Source organism: Ochotona princeps, chromosome 5, assembly GCF_030435755.1.
Source record: "Ochotona princeps isolate mOchPri1 chromosome 5, mOchPri1.hap1, whole genome shotgun sequence".
Classification (NCBI taxonomy): Eukaryota; Metazoa; Chordata; class Mammalia; order Lagomorpha; family Ochotonidae; genus Ochotona; species Ochotona princeps.
In genome coordinates, this window is record NC_080836.1 from 79,726,717 (window position 1) to 79,748,749 (window position 22,033).

The following is a 22,033-nucleotide window of genomic DNA, read 5'->3' on the forward strand; positions in this document are numbered from 1 at the left end:
CCAAACAAAATTCAATAGACAGTTCTTTAAATATTATCTGATAGCCTGTTCATATTGAACCTGATTTAACTATCCAAAATTCAAAAATACTTTCTAGGAGTCAATGTGTTTTCAAAACTAATGTGTGTGTACCTGTGCGTTTGTTTATTGTGAGTCTTAGGGTTCTCATAACCTCACTTCTCCCCATGTTCTTCTTTTTTTTTTTTAGTACAGAATGCCACATTCTGGAATTTTCAGATTACTGCCTTGTGCTGTTATTTAAGTATTTTCTTGATCTGCAGAGTTTTCTGTGGTCAGATGTGTAGGTTCATCGGCTGCTGCTTGCATTCTTTTGGCAAGAATATTTCATCATTTATGCCGTGCACTTGCTACTCTTGTGACTCAGGTTGGGAGAAACGCCTCCTCCCTGTTGCCAGGGGCCGGGTGGTAACCTGGTTTCTCATATCATGTCCTTCATCCTAGTTTCTTAATGTATTTATTACCTATTATGATTTTTCTTTTTAAAAGATTTAAGCTTTAAAATCTTGGACTTTTTGTATACATAGCTATAGGTATTTCTAGATTTCCGTTGTAATTTATTATTTGATTTATGGGTTATTTGGACAAGATTGAATTTTTCTAATGTGTGGAGAAAGGCTTTCTGCTTGATCTTAGCTGTCTTTTTGTCATTGAATTAACTTAATCACGTTATAGTCAGATGAAAAATCTATATCCTGTGTATCTATAATCTCCTAACTGTTTGTTTAGGATGTTTCTTGTTCTTCTGCAGAGTCATATTTTTCCTTATTTGTTGCTTTCCTTGATATTCCTTATATTCCTGGTGGCTTTAAAACAGTATTTTGGATGCCATAAGACGATGACTTTCAAATTGTATAAGGCTTTACTATTTTGATCTTTATTAGATTTCAGATTTAAATTATTAGCAAATTCTTGTTTGTTGAGCAATGTACTGAATTTTGCATTGTACTCTTTAAAAAACCTACACCTTTAGCCTACTACCAGTTATTGGGAAAAATGCATTAACGTGTTCTATTAGGATGATAGATTGGCCGATCTTGTAGTTGAATCAAACTTTCAAATGTGGAGGCTGTGTTATTAGGTACATAGACTGCCAATTATTATATATTTCTCTGAATTTGCTTTTTGACATTATGTAATTGACGTCTTAGTACCTTAATACTTTTGTTCACTTAGTTGTTTTACCTGATGTTTAAATATCTACTAATACATCACTGTGCCCTTTTACTTTAAAGCTCTCAGTGTTGTCATGTTTTAGATATATTTCTTAGAAAAGGTTATTGCCTGATTTAGATTTTAATCCAAGAACCTCTGCTTTTACTGATGATGCTCTCATGTTAAAAAATGGAAAATTTTAAGAATATTTTCTAAAAAATGTATATCCTCTTTAAAATATTTTAACTACAAATTAAAGCTACTGTAACATAAATTATTGTCATTAAAATTGTTATTCTCTTTTATATGAGGGGATATCTGAAAATTCAAGGAAAAATTGGATTGGAAGATAATATTATCCTTAGTGCAATAAGCCAGTCCACCAAAGACAAATACCATGTTTTCCCTGATTTGCAGTAACTAACACAAAGAAAAATACAAAAAGTGTGATGCTTATTGACTGAAATACACATTTTTGAGATTTGATTTTGGCTTACAGCCCTTGTCCATACTCTTCAGGAGTAGTGTTTTTTCTACTTACCCTTTGTTGACTTCTTTATTTAGTGAAGGGCTCTTGGTTTTTCCCGCCAGCAGGTCCCCAAAACTACTGAGGGGGTGAAGTGATACTTTTTTTTATCCACAAGAACCACGAGAGGCAGCCTGATTGAGCACCTCCATTTATTATAATGCAAGCACACTTATATAGACTAAGAAAGGTAAAGGTGGGGGGCATCTCTTGACAGTCCCTCCAGTCATGTGACAGGTGTCTAGGCTGGCAGGTAGCAAACAAAGAGCCAAGGGTGATCTCCCACATCTCCTCTCTCTGCTCTTGGCATGAATCTGTCACTCGACTTCTTCCAAAAGTTCTAAAACCCTAAGATGTTTGAATGGACATTGGGGAACAAAATTCAGCACAAGAACACCACCTGTTATTGTGTCACACTGCAGAAAGAATGCCTGTCACAACAATACTAGCTGCTCTTGATGGTAAGTCCAATTTCTGTTGGAGAGCTGGGACAGCAGGTCTATAAGTGATTGGCCTAATTTTGTGTTTCAAAGGTATAGATCATTAGAATGATTATATTATTTACAGTTTTTGCACCTTGGATAGTCTGAGTTGAGGAAAGCATAAATGTTGCCAACACAGCCACCGTGGTCATGAGGAAAGGAGTAGAGGTGGTGAGGCCAAGTGCACATTAGGTCTGGTGTAGTATAGAGGAGAGGATCTTGCTATTTGCTGGGTCTCAGGGTGCTTTCCACTCATCGCTTAGCTGGTCTGGAATCCATAGCACTGGCACTGTTGTTAGTAAACACTGTATGATTCCGAATGCACAAGTGGTCTCTTCAAACTACATATGGTGCCAAGGAGGCAACACATTGTGAAGAAGGTAAAGTACTATTTTACAAAGGTAATTCTACCAGGGATCTCCCACATTGGGTTAAACTGATGATTATAAAATAAACAAAGCATATCATTTAACAATTAAAATGATAAACAGTAAGTAGGAGGAGGGATAACCATGTGAGCAGGAAGGGGGGTAGATGGGAAGTATCACAGTGGTTCCAAGCCTATATGTGAAATGCATGAGCTTTGGTTACCTTCTATAAATAAAAACCAACTTAAAAAATAAGTAATTAACCCTCCCTACAGAGAACACAAATTTGCCATGAACCTTTGAAGACCCTTCATATCCTAAGTTAGTGATGATACAGTTTTGTTGTTGCTGTTATTTTGATTTCTGTGAGAGTGTGTGTGTGTGTGCGCACATGTGCAGCTTATTTGGAATACAGAATTAAAGAGAGACACTAAGAGTGTCTTCTATCTGCTGACTTGTTCCCCAGCTAGCCTCAATGGCCAGGTCTTTTGCCAGGTTTAAACTAGGAGCCCAGAGCTTCTGCAGAGTCTCCCACATGGCAACAGAGGTCCAAGCACTTGGATCGTTTTTTGCTGCTTTCCAAGGTACATTAATAGAGAGCTGGATTGGAGGTAGAGCAGCCAGATTTTGAACTGCCATTCATGTGGCTTGTTTGCATTACAGGCAATGGCTTGATCTGCTGTATCTTTACACTGGCCCCTATGGTGGTTATTTTAAATAAGAAGGGATTGTCACTCATTTCTTCTACTAGTCATTTATACGTTTTGAGCACTATTTTTGCCTTCTTCAAAGTTACATCACATGAAGTATCTTAGATTTATTCTAAGATAAAATGACCTTAAAACATTTTGTAGTTTTTATGTTTTTATGTTTAGCATTTGTTTGTTTTACTCTTAAATTATATTTGAAGATATTTCATTTTATATGTATTCTAAGTATGATCATATTTTTCCATTTTTAATAAATTACTGCTGATCAAACAGTCTAACATGTTACCTAATATAATATATGCTAAAGCAAGCTTTAAAATATGGTCAGAAGTGTTCACTGCAGAAAGGAACCTAGAGGGAATAGTGGAAAACATTGAAAGGTCAAGTTTAATGGCCTCTCGAACTTGTGATGTTGAGACAGAGTATATTGTTGTATTACTCACATAGCTTTATCAGTAGGCATAAGTTACTATCACTCAGTAAATATTCCAGCCCCTCAAGTGAAGGAGAGCTGGTCTAATTAATTATGGCATTTCTAGTCTCAATTAATTTGTTTTCAAGGAAGCTTCAGTGAGCCCTATTGTTTTTTCCCTGGGTGAGAGTAAATATGATAGAAATAATGTATTTACAAAATAGGTATTGAAATATGGCTCATTGAAAAGCCATATAGTGCAGACATATGTGCATGACAGCAGCATTCTAAGTGGGATCTCTTGTGACCTCTTTATTTTCCATAAAGCTGCCCACATCGTTGCAGAGATGGTCAATAACCCTGTGGTTTCTGTGAGGGCAAACACAGAATCTTCTCTGTATTTCCACTGAGACTGAGGCTTCCAATTGTATCTAGTTCTGCATGGTTTTATTTGGTTCTGTTTGGGTCCAATGAGTATGAGTTGAAAAATTTAGTTGCTCTGATTGTCTTTTTGTTATTATATATTTTTGTCATTTTCATGTCACTAATCGCTTCCTGCTTTACCTATGAGTTCTCCACTTCAGTGGAAAGATTCTTTAGGAGGATTTCCAGAGTATGAAGAGAAGTCAATTTCCACTCAGTGTAGGATCTGATGCAATGATTAATGAAAAAGAAAGAATGAACCAGCCCATCGCTTCTACCAGTGTAAAAATTCCTGGATGAATAAACTCACAAGATCTAGTGCAACTTTTCTGCATTTCCTGCCACTCCAAGGGCTTGCAGATGAATTAAATTGTGCAACATAGGGAATATAGCAAGTCAAAACCAGATGCCTAGACCACCAAGCCAACCCTTCTAGCACATTGTAAAAGCATTGTGTCATAAATGCAGCAGATCGTTGAAGTTTTGATTTTAGGTGTGGGCATTGATAGCAGTCCTCCCTTAGCTTTCATTGCTTAGAGTCTTAGTGTATTTAACAGTTTATAATAATTCAGTTGCTGCCAACACTAATTATGTATTTTGAATTTTCATTTTCTCATGGCTTAAAAACTCTTCTTGGGCCCGGCGGCGTGGCCTAGCAGCTAAAGTCCTCACCTTGAATGCCCCGGGATCCCATATGGGCGCTGGTTCTAATCCCGGCAGCTCCACTTCCCATCCAGCTCCCTGCTTGTGGCCTGGGAAAGCAGTCGAGGACGGCCCAAAGCTTTGGGACCCTGCACCCATGTGGGAGACCTGGAAGAGGTTCCAGATTCCCGGCATCGGATGATCGGTGCGCACCGGCCCGTTGCGGCTCACTTGGGGAGTGAATCATCGGACGGAGGATCTTCCTCTCTGCCTCTCCTCCTCTCTGTATATCCGGCTTTCCAATAATAATAAATCTTTAAAAAAAAACCTCTTCTTTGATGAGAGTTATTAATAGTGAAAGTAAAGGGAAACTGTGTGAATATAGAGATGCAATAAGCTGGCAAATGGCAGTGTTCTGTATTTCAAGAAACCAAATACAGAACTCTGATTTCTTTTAAAATTTAACAGTAATAACAAAACAAATAAATGTTTCTCTACTGATGAAAATAATCATTCTTTTTATCATAATGGATTTTCTATATCTTATTAATTGCTTCATCTTTTTTCCCTTTTATGCCAAGTGAGTTTTAGTGTTCATTAGGCTAAGGTCTAATCCTCACAGTCCATTTGCTTTTCTAAGTCAATAAACATGCCATTGGATCTGTACAGTTTCCTTTTTTTGGATGCCCTCAGTATTACACCTGTTATGGCCAAAATGCTATTTCAACAGGTTCTGTACCTTTCATGAAACTTTGTTTTTGTAATGAGAAGATTTGGAAAATGAAAGAGCTACAGTACAGGGTTTGTTGAAATTGTGCTGCTTTATCTAAAATTAGCCAAAGTAAATGCTTATTGGAATGATGATTTGAATTAAGCCATTCACCTAAAATAAATGTGAATACACTATGAGTGTTAGTATTAAATATTTCAGCTGACAAAATAATATCAATAATTGCATCATGTTTTAGAAATTCTACCAATTTTTGAAAAAAAATTACAAATTAAGAGCTGTATTTTATGCATAGGCATCTGGAGCAACATGATTCTAAGAGACAAGTAAATGCCATTGGGCTCTGAAGAGTTTTCAACTGCAAACTAAATGACTGATTTTTGTGGCATGTGGCTGTCACTCACAGACACTCATCACTGTGCCCAATAACAGCCAGATGCACTGGAAAGACATCCTTAGCACCCTATTGGAAAAGCAGGATAATAATAGAAACATACTCAGTGATGCATTTGACAATTATACAAAGTCAATTCCTTTAGAGGGAAACTGAGACTTAAGTTAAATAAGGAAATCAATTAAGATAAGACAAGAAATCTAGATGCATTAATACATTGAGAATTAAATTTTTCAAGTAGATGGGAAGAAAATATATAGGTTGGCATATTGCTTTGTAGGATAACCGGGTGAAATATGATAAGCTGAATTTGGGGGATGAGTGGCACGCTTTGAAAACCAATAATGAAAATAGTCAGTATTATTTAGTTTCAAAGTATTTGGACCATAAAAACAAAAATGCGTAAGGTTCCTGGCATGATGTGTTAGCAATCTGATCCTCCACCTCTAGTATTAACATTCCATGTGAGCAGTGGTTTGAGTCCAGGTTGCTCCACTTACAATCCAGCTCTTTGCCTATGGCCTGGGAAAGCAGCAGAGGATGCACCATGTCTTTTGGTCCCTAGCTCATCTGGGCGAACAAGAAGAATCCCTGACTCATGGTTCTTGGCTTCAGATCAGTTGATCTTTGGCCTTTGCAGCCATTTGCAGCCATTTGGGGAGTGAAGCAGCAGATAGAAATTCTCCGTCTCTCCCACTCTCCCTCTCTTTATCTCGCTCTGTCCCTTACTCCCCACCTCTCACTCACTCTCTTATGATTTTTCTCTCTCTTCTCTGTAAATCTTTCTCTCAAACTAGAAAAAAAGGATAACTCTTTAAAAAAAGAATACGTAAGAAGAAAAATATGCTTAAAAATTAACTCCTTCAATTTTCACTATTTTAGGTCAGAATCTGATAGTGAGATGGAGTAAATCCACATCTTACTATCAGAAGCATTATGGTTTAGAATTTTTCTTTCCTAATTTGTATGTCTTTCTGCCTCAGCCTTTTTGGGTCAGTAGTATGATTGTGTATGAGTGAGTGCTGACTTCATAGTACAAAGTGCATGGAGTGGTGGAAATTTGTTTGCTTTCTGTTAGAGTTAAATGATTGGGCCCAGCAGAAAAAAAAGGTGCACTGTTCTGAAGGCCACACCTGCCCATTTGACTTGGGAGGTCAAGGTGAACACATGTTACATATCCTGGTGTCTTTTACCATCCATGGCATGTTAGCCTACTACTGTCTACCAACTACCAGATGGGTATACATTTCTTTGTTTCCACTTGATTGTGAAATGACAGATCTGAGCTGGTAATCTCACTGATTGTCCATTCCTTGGAATCAAATAAGAGAAATGCATTATTGTGTTCATAGTGCTTTCTATCCACCATCACCTAATCTATACTTTCTGTTTGTGTGCATTTCAACATTTTAGACTGAGTCAAAAAAAAAACCCAAGAATCTTTGTTTTCATATCCATAATTTGATCATTACTCTGAAGAAGTTCACCCACAGAAAATTAACCAATGTATTTGATTACCTAGAAGTATTATGTCTGCTTCCAGTTGCCTTTCCCTCTGAAGAGCTATTAAATGCTATAATTTTAATCTACTGTGATTGCCTCACCAGTGAATAGGTCATTTGCCTTCTTTTGTAGTGGCCCATTACCTGAGGGTCCTCAGATACAGTACAAGTATTCCCCTTGTAATAAGAAGAGAGGATAAGGGGTTACATCACCATTCAGTTAAAAAAAAATACCCCTTATCTGTCACGAAGCATAGACTTCCTTAGACAACCCTGGGGATTCATTAAAAGTGTGAGGTTGCATCACTGATTAGAGATGGCCAAGGACTGGGTTGGGACTATAGTAGAAATCATACCAGAACTGAAATAAAAAGGAAAACCTTATTTTATTCAAACAGATGGAGGCTTTGATTAGAAAGATTTCTTTGTCATTGAGGATAACATTCATATAACATTGAATAAGTGGTCTATTACAGGAGTGAAAAATATGTGCTTGATATTTTTCAACCTTTCTTTCTATTATTCTCTCACTTATTAAAAATTTATTTCAGGAAACATCCCCAAATTTACAGCTATTACTAAATTGACTTTTAAGTGAGAAAGTTCAGTTTCTCTATGGCTTGTTACTTCTATATAAAATTACATATAAGTGTACTGGTCCAGGTTACTATGGCAGGAAATGAGACAGCCAGTGTTGCGATTACGTGGTAGCTCAGTGGTTTTCTTCATCTATTCATGCATCTAGTAAATATGAATATCCACTTAAGCTACTGAAACTCAGAGATCATCAGATAAATTTTGGAATGTTTCATTTTTTTCATCCAGCTGTGTAAACTGGAAACCCTATTAGTCTTCATGATGGTTTATTGAATGTGAATGGTCTGTTTTGAAACCTCTTGGGAGCAGAGATAGTAGGGAAATAGCAGGCGTGGGCATGGGATGGAAGAGGATTGACCCAGTGATTTGGGAAAGTCCCATTTGAAGCTAACTTGTTTCCAACTTCATCTTCTACCAGGTTTTATTGCTTACTTTTTTCCTCCCAGATTGCCATTTCATGAATCTAGATGGGCTTCATGAACTAATGTGTAGGTCACATTGGATTATATCATGTCTGTCTAATAAAAGGAGTTCTTGAAATCTGAAATAAGAAACCTAATTATAGTACACCTGTGCTTTGCAAATCTAGTCACAGGGCAGGAGAAAAGGAGGAAAAATACCAGAGACTGAAGTCTGTCATCCTAAAGTAGCCAATGAGTGGAATTATGCGTAAGAATCTAAGAACTTAGTTCTCACAGTGTGTATATATATATATATATGTGTGTACACATATATGTATATATATATGTGTGTATACACATATATGTGTGTATACATGTATGTATATATGTGTATGTATGATGTGTATATATGGATATGTATAAACTCTTTCTTTAATACACTTTTCATAGTTGCATGTAGGAATGTCTCAGAAATTTCATATGTGCTAAACTTACACCAAAATGTAATAATTTCTAGTTTTGCCACAGCACAGTGTGACTGACCCTAGGAGATTTGTGTGTGGGAGTGATGTATTGTCAAGGGGCTTTGGGAGTGATGGCAGCACTGGCTGGCAGATTTGAAAGGGGTATTTGTACTCTGCTTCTCATCTTGCTGTCCGTTCTCAAGGGACTGGGAAGAGCAGGTGGGGGTCAGTGTAAATCCTCCTGATATCCACTCAGGCTTTTATCTTGAGCAGCCTGCCACCTGCCTTACTCAGATATTGCCCCATGTCACAATCCCCATTCATGGATGTATCTGTGAAAATATTTATCATCATTTGAGTACTACAAATCTCTTAGGATTCATTCTATCAGAGATAGGGGCTTAGATGAGCAGTCAAACATCTCTTTTTAACCTTGAGAAATAGTTGAGACTTGTTAATTTGAAGAGTTCTAAAAGTACATAGTTATCTATGTGTATGTATATGTACATTTTTATTGGAAAAAGAGCTATCGTTATTCATGATTTTGCAAACTCTGTTAGATGAAGAATGGTTATATTCTGTTTATATCTACTGTTGCACAAGGAAAGAGTTTGAGACCAAAGTAAGAATGTGTTTGGGGGATCTGGCTGGTGTTCAGTTGAGCTGAATTATGGAACACATGAAAAGGAGTGGTGGCAAGACTATTCACCATTTTCTTTCTGGCCTCTTTGCTCCTCATTCCCCAGAAAGAGCTCTTTAGAGCGTTGTGTTCACAGGCTATGACTGATGCTTGGCCACAAAGAGGGCTCCCAGTAAGGGGCTGTAAAACTGAAAGACCCTTGTTTTCCACTTGGGTTTTGTCAGCCCTGTGATTTCTCACTTGTTGATTTATTTTGATTTTCAAAAACTTCTGCCTTGAATCTGGGGAGTTAAGTCAGGAACCTTGCTTTGCCTTCCTAATGGCTTGGCTTTTTAGTTAGAGTTTCTAAAACAGCCCACTAGCAGAAGAAGATACTTAGTAAAGTTAAAGTGTAAGATCCTTGTGGAAGTGGAATGCTGTCAGGATGACAGTGAGAGATCAAGCATGTGAGAGAAACAAACGACAACATTGTAGCAGGAGGAAGGGTCTGATGATGAACAAGGCTAGAGACAGGTGAAGACCATGGAAGAGGAATGGTAAAGCAGAGTGCTGCAGGTTCCAAACGGAGAAATAGAAACTCCCAGCCCAACACGGATCCTGTCAGTGCTGAGGAGGTAATTTAATTGGATAATGTCGAGTTTAGGAACACCAGATTAGCACAGAAAAAAAAATGGAAGAAATTGTTTGACTTAGGAAAGAGTTTCTGGATGTTGAGAGTAATAGAAGAAGAGGAGCGTTTGGAGGTATTTGGGAGGTGAGGAGCCATTCAAGCAGAAGGAGACTAAGAGTGAAGAGTGACGATTGCTCAGGTGGTTTTCAGAGAGTTTGAGCACAGCATGTTAAACCACCACTTGGAAGTCTCATATCCCATATAGAAGCAGTGCTTTGATGCCTGTATACTCTGCTTCTGATCCAGCTCCCTGTTAATGTGTCAAGGAAGTACCACTTAACGATCAAGCTTTAAGTCCCTTGTCCATCCACGTGGGAGGCCCAGATGCTATTCTAAGCTCCTGGCTTTGGGTTGGCCAATGCTGACTATTGCTGTAATTTGGAGAGTGAACCAGCAGATAGAAGATCTCTCCTGTGTTTGTGTGTGTGTGTGTGTGTGTGTGTGTATGAATTCAATTGCCTTTCTCTCGGTCCTTGAAATAAGCAAGTCAATAGATAAATAAATGTATCAATCTTTTTCAAAAAATTTAAAAAGATTTATTTATTTTGTTGGAAAGTTACATATACAGAGAGGATGAGAGACAGAGAGTAAAACCTTTGGTCCAAGTGGCTACAATGGCCAGAGCTGCATCTATCTGAACCCAGGAGCCTGGAGCCTCTTCTGGGTCTCCCACATGCAGGTGCTGGGTCCCAAGGCTTTGGGCCATCCTTGACTGCTTTCCCAGGCCACAAATAGGGAGCTGGATGGGAAGCAGGTCTGCCAGGATACAAACCAGTGCCCATATATGATCCTGGTGTATGCAGGGCAAGGACTTTAATCACTAGGCTGCTGTACCAGGCCCAATATGTTAATCTTTTTATAAGGAAAGAATTTTTTTCCATCTTGATTCATGATTGAGTGTAAAGAAATAGCTGAAAGATAACAGAAATATTGAAGAAGGAATTCAGAATGGGCTCTGTTGTAACAGGCCTTTTCACAGCCTTGCTTCACATGGAAGGTTCGCTAGATTTTGGGATGATGATTTCCTTTCTCAACTGGTGGCAACCTCATCAGTTCAAGCTCCCAGGGGCCACAGAAATTGGATAGCTTTAAATATTGGTTTAGATACATGTTATAAATAATGAAAGTTTATATATTGCTTAAATAAGAACTAAGAGCACATATAAAGGATCATAACCAATTACAGATTAGTGAATTCTATTGTACTTCATTTACTTCCACCTGCAAATAAAGATGAGCTCACATTTGTACTTTAAATTCTCCTGCCAGAGATGCCTTTGGCAGTGGTTCCAGCTTGCTGGCAGCTGTGAATGCAAAAGCAGTGTCGGATTCATCTTAGAATCCCTCCCCCAGAGAGTTTAGCATACTACTCTGCCCACTGGGCTTGCATAAAACTATACACATCATAAACATGTTTTTTTTTCCTATGGAAAGTTACCTAAGAGCTTTTAAGGGAAAGTAAAGATGATCATTATTCTCCAAACACCTCTGGAGCAGCATGGTTCTTGTTTCAGCCCTGTGTTAAATGATAGCCCATGAGGATGAATGAGGTACTGAAGCAAGACCTGTAAAGAAAGTATTGCCTATCGTGGCATCCATGTGATACCAGAGCTTGCACATGGCACTACTGTGGCCCCGAAGAGGGAGTCTGAATCTGTGAGAAATGCACAGAGAGAAAATGGCTCAGAGAGAAAGTTGAAGGTGGAAGGGGAGCTTTGCTGGCCAGGCAAGCAGCTGACCCACGTAGAGGAGCTTCTATTCTGTCTTTAGCCTCACTGTTCTCGGCTCTGAGGATGTGTCAGGGAACATATCTGCTCAAAGGCATAGCCTTCTTGGAGGTTATCTATTGGAAACTAAACCCAGTGAGACGATTTCAGTGGAGCAGCTCTTCCTCATACCTCTCAAGCACTTTAAGTGTTACAAATAGATGTATAGAGGTTTCATTAAAATCATACAGTATTCTGATATGATGGTAACTACTTTTGTAGAATCCCTCCCAATTCTTTATTGTGTTGTTATAGCTTGTACTGAAAGCCTTTTTTGCTAACTGCTAGCCATGAATACAACTGATCTCAGTCAGTTTACAGCTCTGCACTTCATTTAAACTGTGTTTCCACATATAGTAGGAATCCGGAATCATGTGGCTAGCTCTGGGTCACTCTCCTCCTCTCTATACGGTTGTTTATGCCCATCCTACAGTAAATCATTCTTCATGTTGTAATGGTAAGCATTGCTTCTGGCACACCTTACTTAGGTCATCTGAGAAATTCCTTCCCCAAAATGTTTATTTGCAGTTGATCTGCTAACACAAGCTAGTGAAATAGTTTTTCAAACCGGAAGCTCCAATAAAGGTGGCAGGAAGTGAAATGTAAGAATGACAAAGTGAATGGCCAAATGATTGTGTGGAAAGATACATAAACGGAGGGCATGGGAGAGGAACAAGCACCTATGGCAGGCAGAGGGGAATTTGGATCTGGATGTAAAGAGAGCTAAATGCATACAGAATGTCGGTTATAGAAAGGCCTTCTCAAAACCTCCTTAAACATGCCATATGCATGAATTAAGATGGGTTGTAAATTTGATTTTCCATCTGATAATTCTAAAACAATTTCAACATAGACTTTGACTTCAGTAATCTTGAGAAGCTTTACAAGATGTCACTAAACTAAGCATGCATACAATTTGGTACCTTGTTTTCCTGTTTCTAAAACAAATCTGGAATTGGTTTCTGCATTTATAATTCTCAGCAGTACATTTTCATAGAGAAGATTTTCACAGTTGAAGACCAGCAGGGTAGTATGCCTGTGCCTGCATGAATGAAACGCATGTGCAAATGAAAAGAATTTCTTTAATAATGTGTTCTTTTTGCTCTACTTTCTCTAAACCTGGCCTGGACATTGTATAGCTTTGCTTACATTTATGCAGTCAATTTACTAGAGTCAAACTTGATTGAAATGTATCTCGGCTGACAAAATGAAAATGTTTTAGCTTAAAATATTTTGTGATGCCTGGATAATCCTGCCCCCTGGCCCCTTCCCCTGGTCCCCCCTTTTTTGTACTTAATAGCATTAGCTGATGATTTGTAGTTATAAATGAGACCAAACTGTCCATTTTGACAGTCCTGGATTCAAAATACTTAAGAATATAGTGTAGTTTAAATAGGCAAATTAAGTGGAAGAGAAGCAAATGTTTACAATACCTTTGATCCTGTGTTTTGTGATGGTAGCATGATCCAAAGCAGACCCTTGTGAGCGAGACTGCTGCGCTGTTCAGTATCTTTACCCTTTCGGCTATGAATTACATTGTACCTAAGACTCTAGCTGTAGCAAGGCTGACATAGTCAATGATACAGAAAAATTAAGGGAAAATGAGCTGTAACTTGTGGGGGTAATAATCGAATTATGAATGGAAATTGTGAGTTCAAGTATGTTTGAGTCACTCTTGCGTTTTGAAAACTGTATATTGTCTCCACTCTTCTTCTCAGTACATTTGATATGCTGAATATGAGACACAATGAATGCTGAATGAAGGGGTGCACGATTGCCTGGTGGTACATTACATCTTCTACAGTTGAAAAGGTTTTAAAGCAGCCCTTTTGGGAACATGTTCACATGGGAAGCAATACATCCAATGGTGTTGAATGACGCTCAGGTACAACAGAATCTGATCTTGACATCAGTAGTGATTTTCATTCATTTTTGAAACCTATAATAGGTTGGATATTATATCTGCTTCACTCATTTCCAAACAAAACGGCATCACATCCTTTTTTTAAATTCAAATTCAGAGCTATACTTTGAAACCTGATAGTAGGAATAGTCAAGTATGCCTTACTAATTTCTACTAAAAACAACAAAAACAAACTATTAAGAAAAAAAGCAGTTTACTCAATGTGTAAAGCATATGTATGTTTAAAGAATTTTATGTAAATTTTTGTGTTTAAAAATTTGTAAAAGTTAAAAATCCCATATATTTCATATATACTGTTGTTTTTAAAGATTTGTTCATTTTTTATTGAAAAGGCAGATCTATAGAGAGAAAGAGAGACAGAGAGAAAGATCATCTATTTGCTAGTTCACTCTCCAAGTGGCCGCAATGGATGGAGCTTAACCAATCTGGAGCCAGGGCCAGGAACATCTTCCAGGTCTGTCACACGGGTGCAGAGCCCCAAGGCTTTGGGCTGTCCTTGACTGCTTTCCCAGACCACAGGCAGGGAGCTGGATGGGAAACAGAGCAGCTAGATCACAAACCTTTGCCCATATGGGATCCCAACCTGTGCAAGATAAGGATTTAGACACTGAACCATTGCACTAGTCCCATATTTCATATATGCTGTTTTAAGAGCATAATGATACTTCCCATCTGATATTCTCTCTCACCCCCAGCTACCCTTCCTCCTCCTTCTGATGTTTTGTTTTAATTTATGCAAGGAAATGGTTTCAATATACTTGATAACCACAATAAAGCCTCCACTCAATATAGAATTCAACAAGTAGGAAAAACAGTACTGCTCAAGATTTCCCTCTGTCTCTCTGCTTTCAAAGTAATAAAAACAAAGTTTTTTTTAAAGATGATTGCTAAAGTCATTATAATCTTAACAAAAAATTTTTGTTCATTTTACTAAAATTATCCAGTATCTCTCACAAACAAACCAGCTGTAGTGAAGGTGTGCCCTACCCTAAATGATGGTGACTCCCAGTGAAATTTAACTGGCACAACATATACTCCACAGCTACCTGATGCCTGTGAAAATGGTCAACTAGAAAATGTTGACTTTAGTGCACACACAATCATGTACTTAGTTATCCCTATGGTTAGGTATTTTGTGTGTGTGTGTGTGTGTGTTCTGTTTCAGTAAAGGTGTTGATATAGACATTTAAAGAAACTGATTTTACCTGCTTCCAAGACAGAAAGGAAGTTGTTAGTGAGGAATTAATGATCTAATTAATTGTGTTCCGTGAAATGTTTTTATCTATAAAAATGCGATCATTAGAGCTCAAATTAAAAACAAGGAAGGTATTTGATAGTGTTTATGTAAATAATTCCTTTGTATGTGTCATACAGTGATATCTTTGGTTCACTTGGTTCACCTAAAATCAAGGAAGAGATATTGTAAGTAAATAGAGTCATCATGCCTGCATTCAAAATGGAATCTCAGGGCACAAAAGGTCATGAGTAAACTTGCTCCTTTCTTTGACCCTCAGCTTCATCTTGGGCAAGACATGAATCTGTGTGTCCTTGACTTTGTTTACAGGTAATAAATGGCAAGACATCACTGAGATTTTCAAGGATGTATAATAGTTAGTGTGAAGTATTTTGACATCTTCAGAAGAAACAAAGTATACCCAAGACATTGTTATTGGTTTTATTAATATCACTAAAAAAAGAGGCATAAAATAAGTGATAAGATCATCAATCATGTAGTTACTAAGTTCATATTATGGTTTCCTGGAATGTTGCTGAATTGAGAAGCAAGGATCCTGAATTCTAGCTTTTTCATCATTCCAGCGTATAAAAGTGAATAGTTATTGCACCTTTCTCGTCTCATTTTCCTATGTCTCATATTTCCTTATGCAAATTAGTTGACTAGGCTAGCTCATCATCAACATTGTTTCCAGGGTTAATTAACAGCGTTTAGGATTTTTCCTGCAAACCTTAGATCTGCAGTAATTAACATAAGGCAGAGTTTTTCAAAGTGTGGCTGCTGGTCTAGCAATAGCAAGGAGTTGCTGGAAATTTTGATTCTCAGGCCTCACTCCTGACACTGTTGTCAGAACCACAGGAGTAAGACCCAGCAGTCTACATTGCCACAGGGTTTCAAGTGATTCTGATCAATGGAGAGTTTAAGAGTTAGTTTTGGAGAGGACCAGAGTTATAACATATTGGCATAGCAAGTTAATTGGCTGCCTGAGGCACCAGCGTTCCATATGGACATTGGTTTGAGCCCTGGCTGTTCCTTTTTGAGATAGCTCTGCCAATGTACATGGGAAAACAACAGAAGATGTCCCAAGTAGGTTGGCCCCTGCCAACCACAGGAGAGATCCAGACGAAAGTCCTGGCCCAACCTTCGCCATTGGGGACATTTGGAAAGTATGCCAACAGATGGATATACTCTCTGTCTTTCCTCTTTCTCTGTAATTCTGCTTTTGAAACAAATAAATAAACCTTTGAAAATAAAAAGTCACTTGAAGAAGAAAAAATGAAAAGCATTCCTGAAGCATCATGCAGTTTGGCACATTTTAGATCTCTGTTTTGCCAAATTCCAGATATATAGGTAGAAAATCTAATGACACATAAGAGTGGAGGAGTTTGTGTGCATGGTATGTATGGTGACGTATGGGCACGGTAAGTTGCTGCGACTGAAACAGTAATGTTATCTTAAAGAGTCAACTAGGAGAGTCCCATGCAAGGCATGGTTTGTGGCATGAATAATCTATATTAGGTCACATTAGAGTAACAGTGCTTGACTGCCAAAATACATGATAATTTCATACATGCTCTTATGAAATGCATTTTTTTACTTTACCACAGAGATTTTTGTTCAGAAAAGAAAAAAACAAATATTCTGAAATTATGCCTAGAATTTTAATTTTAAAATTTCATTATGCAGGAGCATCAGACACATAGGAATCTTCTCTGTATTTTTCTATTACATTCATTCTAAAATTCATGTGCAATTTCAAAAGAAACTTGTTGCCTTTTCAGAATGCAAATCATGTTTAAAAATGCACCTGCGTTTTTGAAACGTGACTCGATTACAGTTACAATTTATGGGCAAGTGATTTCATATGTAGCTAAAAAGTGTCACCAGGAAATAACAGTCAAATCCAAATAGAATCACCTTTAAGTGAAAAGGAGCCGTCTAATGATAAACAGTGCATCTTGTTTGGTTCTCGTCTGAGGAATGAAAAGACCCAGCTATGAAACAGCTTTTAATTTTGTGTTTCGCTATGACCAACCAGGAAACTGCAGTTAGAATTTGGGTAACATTTTCTTCCTCAAAACCAAGGTAAAGATTATGTGAAATATATAACTTAATGATGTTTCACAGTGAAGCACATTATTGTATGCTACCAGTGACTTTTACCAACTGTGAAATATGGAAAGATAGTCTGGTGCCAACACCATGATCACCGCTGGAGACCCGGGTGGCCCTCCTAGTGTCTGGCCCGTCACAAGCAGCCCGAGAGCATGCACACTTGTTAGTGCCAGTGCTAAGTAAATGTAAACACCTTTACTTTCCAGCTGCTGCTAATTGGTTTGGGAATATTTATGTAAGTGTTGATTTTAAAGCTAAAAATAACGCAGTGATGTTTAAATCCAACCCTATTTCAGTTGTCAGAAATTCTCCCATAATCTGAACGTGTAGCTAAAAATGTTCACTTTTTAAAAAGTGTAGTAATTAAATTTGGCTTTTATGAGAGTCAAAGATGATATGTTCCCTCCTTTAATAAAAGACATGAAGGACAAGTGTCTTAAAGTTCTCTGTGCAATTGTCAAGACACAATGAACTTTATTAGAGAGGAAACCATTAAAATGTGAAAGAAGAGAAAGAAAAATTTTGAAATGGCTTTATACTATATGCAAGTAATCACATCCACTTATTTTAAGTTAAAATCTTTTAAATTGTAAATGTTCTTGTTCAAGAACACATCCAAGAACATGGCATTGCATAATTAACATTTCTCAACCCTAAAGGCAGGGGACATGGAGTTTACTCAGGCCCCATTGCACCTTCCGTAGTTCTTTAATTATAGGGTTATTTTTGCCATGTTTTTTTCCACACTCAAAAGTCATGATCTCACAGATTTTTTCAAAGTCATTTAAATTGGCTATGAAAAAAATATCATTTTCTTTTTGGGAATGTATGATTTCATGACTCCATATTTCACCATGCAATTTACTAAAGGGGAAAAAAGTTAACTACTCCTAAATTATCACTTGAAAATTATTTGCTAATTTTAGGGGAAAGTGTTTCCATGTTCCCTGTTAAGAAATAAGCTGCCACTGTCTAAGTCTTGAAGCGTTGTGTTGCTAAGGTATTGTTAGGGTCAGTTCAGATTTGGTTGATTACATCCTTGTGAGATACTTAAGCAGCTGTCTGCCTGTCCCATCTCTAGAGAATACTAAGATTCTGTGACTGCAATGTCTAGAAATGATTTTGCAAAATGATAAATACTGCCTATTAGCTGAGGTGATAAACTGTAGTCACTGCTTATTTTGATAAAGCAAAGTAAATAATGCAATTACTGAAAGTAGTGTAACTCCTATCTTGGACATTGAAGTTTGACTTGGTTGACCCCCCAAAATGGTCAGTTCAGACTTTCTCTACAGCAGATCACGTAGTTTCGTAAATAAAATTGACATTCCCTTAGTCTGAAATGTTAAGAATGTCATTGTCATAACTAAAACTACACTTGCCATGCCACCAGAACCAGAAAACTCCTTTGACCTTATATAATGTGAATGCACAATAGAAAAAGTATTATATTCTTATCTTTGTTAAGAATATGCAAGAAAGTTACATTCGGAGTTGGGAGCAATAAAGCAAAAATAGGCAGGTTAAAATTATATGATAAATGTCCCAGTTTTCTTTGACACCCTGGAGGTTTCTAGTCCTGCATAATTACAAAACCAGAAAGAATATTCTTTTTAATTAGATGCCATTATTACCTGTTGAGGGGTTAAAAGACTATGCTAAGCTAACATTACTCTACAAATTTATCCATAGATTTGAAGTGATCCCTACCAAAACCCAATTGGCTTTTTTTCAGAGATCAACAATGTGGTTCTAAAATTCATACAAAAAGCAAGATACCTAGGATAATAAGATAGTCAAAATATTGTAAACAGTGAACATATTAGGAAAATTGACAACTTCATTTCAAAACTTGGTGTAGAGTTACAGTACTCAAGACTATAATACTGGTATAGAATTCAGAGTGCAAAGAAAACATTTATTTTTTTGGCCAGTTGACTCTAAGTAGGATGTCAAGATGATAGAATGAGAAAAAAGAGAAGAATGCAACAGATGATTCTTTTAGACCTAGCTATAAATCTACCTTCCAAAAATGAATTTATGCTCCCTACTTTCCTCATGTATAGAAATTAACTCAAAAAGATAATAGGCATATATGTTAAGAGTTAATAGCAAAAGCTTAGGAGAAAGCATGTATAAATCTACATGATCTTACATTAGGGCAATGTTTCTTAGACCCAAATCCCCCGAAACAAACACACAAAACAAACAAAAGTAAAACAAAATGGATTGTGCTTCATAAAACTTAATACCTACTCTGCCTTCAAGGACACACCCTGTAGGCATCAGACTTCTTTTTGAGTAATACCAGTGTCCCAACATTAAATAGGGGTATTGGTTGCAAAACTCTGAATATACTAAAAACTACTGAGTTGTTCTCTCTTACGGGGTGAATCTTACATGAATGATATTCCAATAAAACTGCCATTAGAAAGATAAATGTGTCTTAAAGCCACACTCAAGAGGACCATTGCTGCAGAGCCCATGATGTCCCTGGAGATTTCTTGGCTAAGAACACATGAGAGATCCCTTCCAGAACTGCTCAGCCCAAACTACTTGTAAGGCCAAAGCCACGAGAGGCAGCCGATGTGTGTTTGTAACCCACTACATTTGGGGATGATTGATTTATTATACGGCATTAGAAACCTCACACAATGACTTCTGTGTGTTATGTGCTTGATGCAGAAGCAAACGCAAGTGTATGCCTGTGTAAGAAATAGATAAGAAAATTAATGATTTTGGCACAAAGTCATCAAATATCCTGACGTATGTGATTATCACAGCTTCTGATATTTTGATAAATTTATCCGCTTAAGCATTCTGGTACTCTGACCAACACCAGGCTAAACGATTTTTTTCAACTCAGTTCACAACAGAACGTTTCTGCTCTGTGTCTTGTTTTCTTCAACATAGTAACCTAAGTCTCTTATGTCTACCTAACCTATTAAACCTGCGTATTGCCTTACTCTTTGATTGAAATGATGCCTTCAGATCCACGGATGCTGTTTATAGGTGTGGTTTTGAATCACAGATGCTTTATGTGGTTTATTGTTGAAGTGAAACTACAGTCATGCCTAGCTGTTTGTGATTCTAATTCTGAAGAGTGGGTAATCCACAGAGTTACCTACTTCAAAACAGTTCCAAGACCTATAAGAGAACAAATGTCTTCAATAAAGAAGCAGTGGCATCAGACGTGCCTTCTAGAATCTATTCTCTCTTACCCTCTACTTCTCTAGGTAGCATCCAGTTCAGCTTTACCTCTTTCCTGGAGAACAAGAAAGACCTCTCTGAGCCTCGTACCTCTCCATAGAAAAGGAGTACTTATCCTGCTGAAAATGAAATGGTCAGATTTCTTTTTGTTGTTGTTGAGATCCATAGCAGAGATAACATCTCAGCCAGAAATGAGCAAGAACCCCCAGTTTCTTTTTTGCACACTATCCCTGCTATGCTTTGGGACACAAGTGGCTACAGAAGTTACTTTGCCAGACACCTGTTTTTGTTATTTAACAAAATTGATTTTCTTTGAAGGTCATGGGGTTTGCAAGCAAATGCCCTGCACTAAGGCAAACAAGTTGGTACCTTTCATTGGAAACGGCTCTCTTGTCCTTCATTGCCTCACTGGTGTAAAACACTACATCTCATGCCACCTTGTATAAATGGCCCATTAGAATATTTCAGACACCAAATACGAGAGGAAAAAAAACATTAAAAGCACTCAAAAGATTGACACCTGTTTCAAACCGTTGCAGAAATTGGATCCTATTGTCTGTGTTCAGAACCGTTTACCCTTCCATGCTGGCATATTTCATTCCTATTTGCAGTGCTTTCTCTGTAGCAGCTACATGTCTATGTGCTTGTGTCACTACAGGATTCCATGCAGAGCTTGGAAGATGGAGAAACTATGAATGGTGTGCAGACAGAAGGGCCTATATCCCCGAAAACTAAGGATACATCAAGGTATTTTTCTCTGTGATAAGAGGAGTCTTTTTATCTCAATTTGTGGGTTTGTTCTTCTTGAAATGTTTTTGAGTCTTTTTCATCTTAACATCAGTGTAAGTAGAATCATGAAGTGAAACGTGTCCTACATTTAACACAAATCATTTATTATTTTCTCTTGATTTGCACAGAAAATGTGAGAACTTACAGAGAAATTTACACAAATGATCCTCAATCCATCTGGCACTCTTTAGCAACCAACATTAATTCCTTCTTTCTTTTATTTCAACGAAAGTTTAAAACAAATGTTTCAGAGTTCAAAGCAGTTGAAGGTTTGAATTGATTCTTTGAATATTTTGCTTAATAATATTCCCTTTTTAATTCATTTTATATGCACACATACACACGTATATATGAAATAAACCCAACAGCCAAGCTTTTTCATGTTTTTATTTAAAAAACCTCATTATTTGAAAGCAGCTTCTATGATGTCTCATAACAGATTGAATATTTCCAATCTGAAGATCCAAACTACTCGAAAATCTGAAACTTGAGCATTTGAGGGTCAACATGACACCCCATGAGGAGAACTCTACCATTCCCCTCATGTGATAGATTGTAATCAATCACAATGAAGGAGCACTAAAAATATTGTGTAAAATTATCATCAAATTCTACGTATGTAACATACCTTGAAATACATAATTAATCTGCATATTTAGGGCTCCATGTCCATGTTGTCTTATTATAACTCTATAGGCACTTATTCCAAAATTTAAAAAAATCCAAAATTGGAAAACTTCTGATTCCAACATTTGTAATGATGGACACTCAACCCATACTCCCTTTGCCTTGCACTAATTTCAACACATTGACAGTCCAGTCATTGCCTGGTTCAAATCCCAGCTCTGCTATGCTGGTTCA

General features: G+C 37.4%; 1 protein-coding gene across 1 annotated transcript in view; it reads left to right on the top strand.

Moving 5' to 3' along the window:
- Nucleotides 1-22,033, top strand: part of PARD3B (par-3 family cell polarity regulator beta) — a 1,014,759-nt gene that overhangs the window by 506,692 nt on the left and 486,034 nt on the right. The window contains exon 5 of the mRNA XM_004576910.3: nucleotides 21,042-21,130. Within this exon, the coding sequence (XP_004576967.2) occupies nucleotides 21,042-21,130 (89 nt within the window). The remainder of the gene's footprint in view (nucleotides 1-21,041; nucleotides 21,131-22,033) is intronic.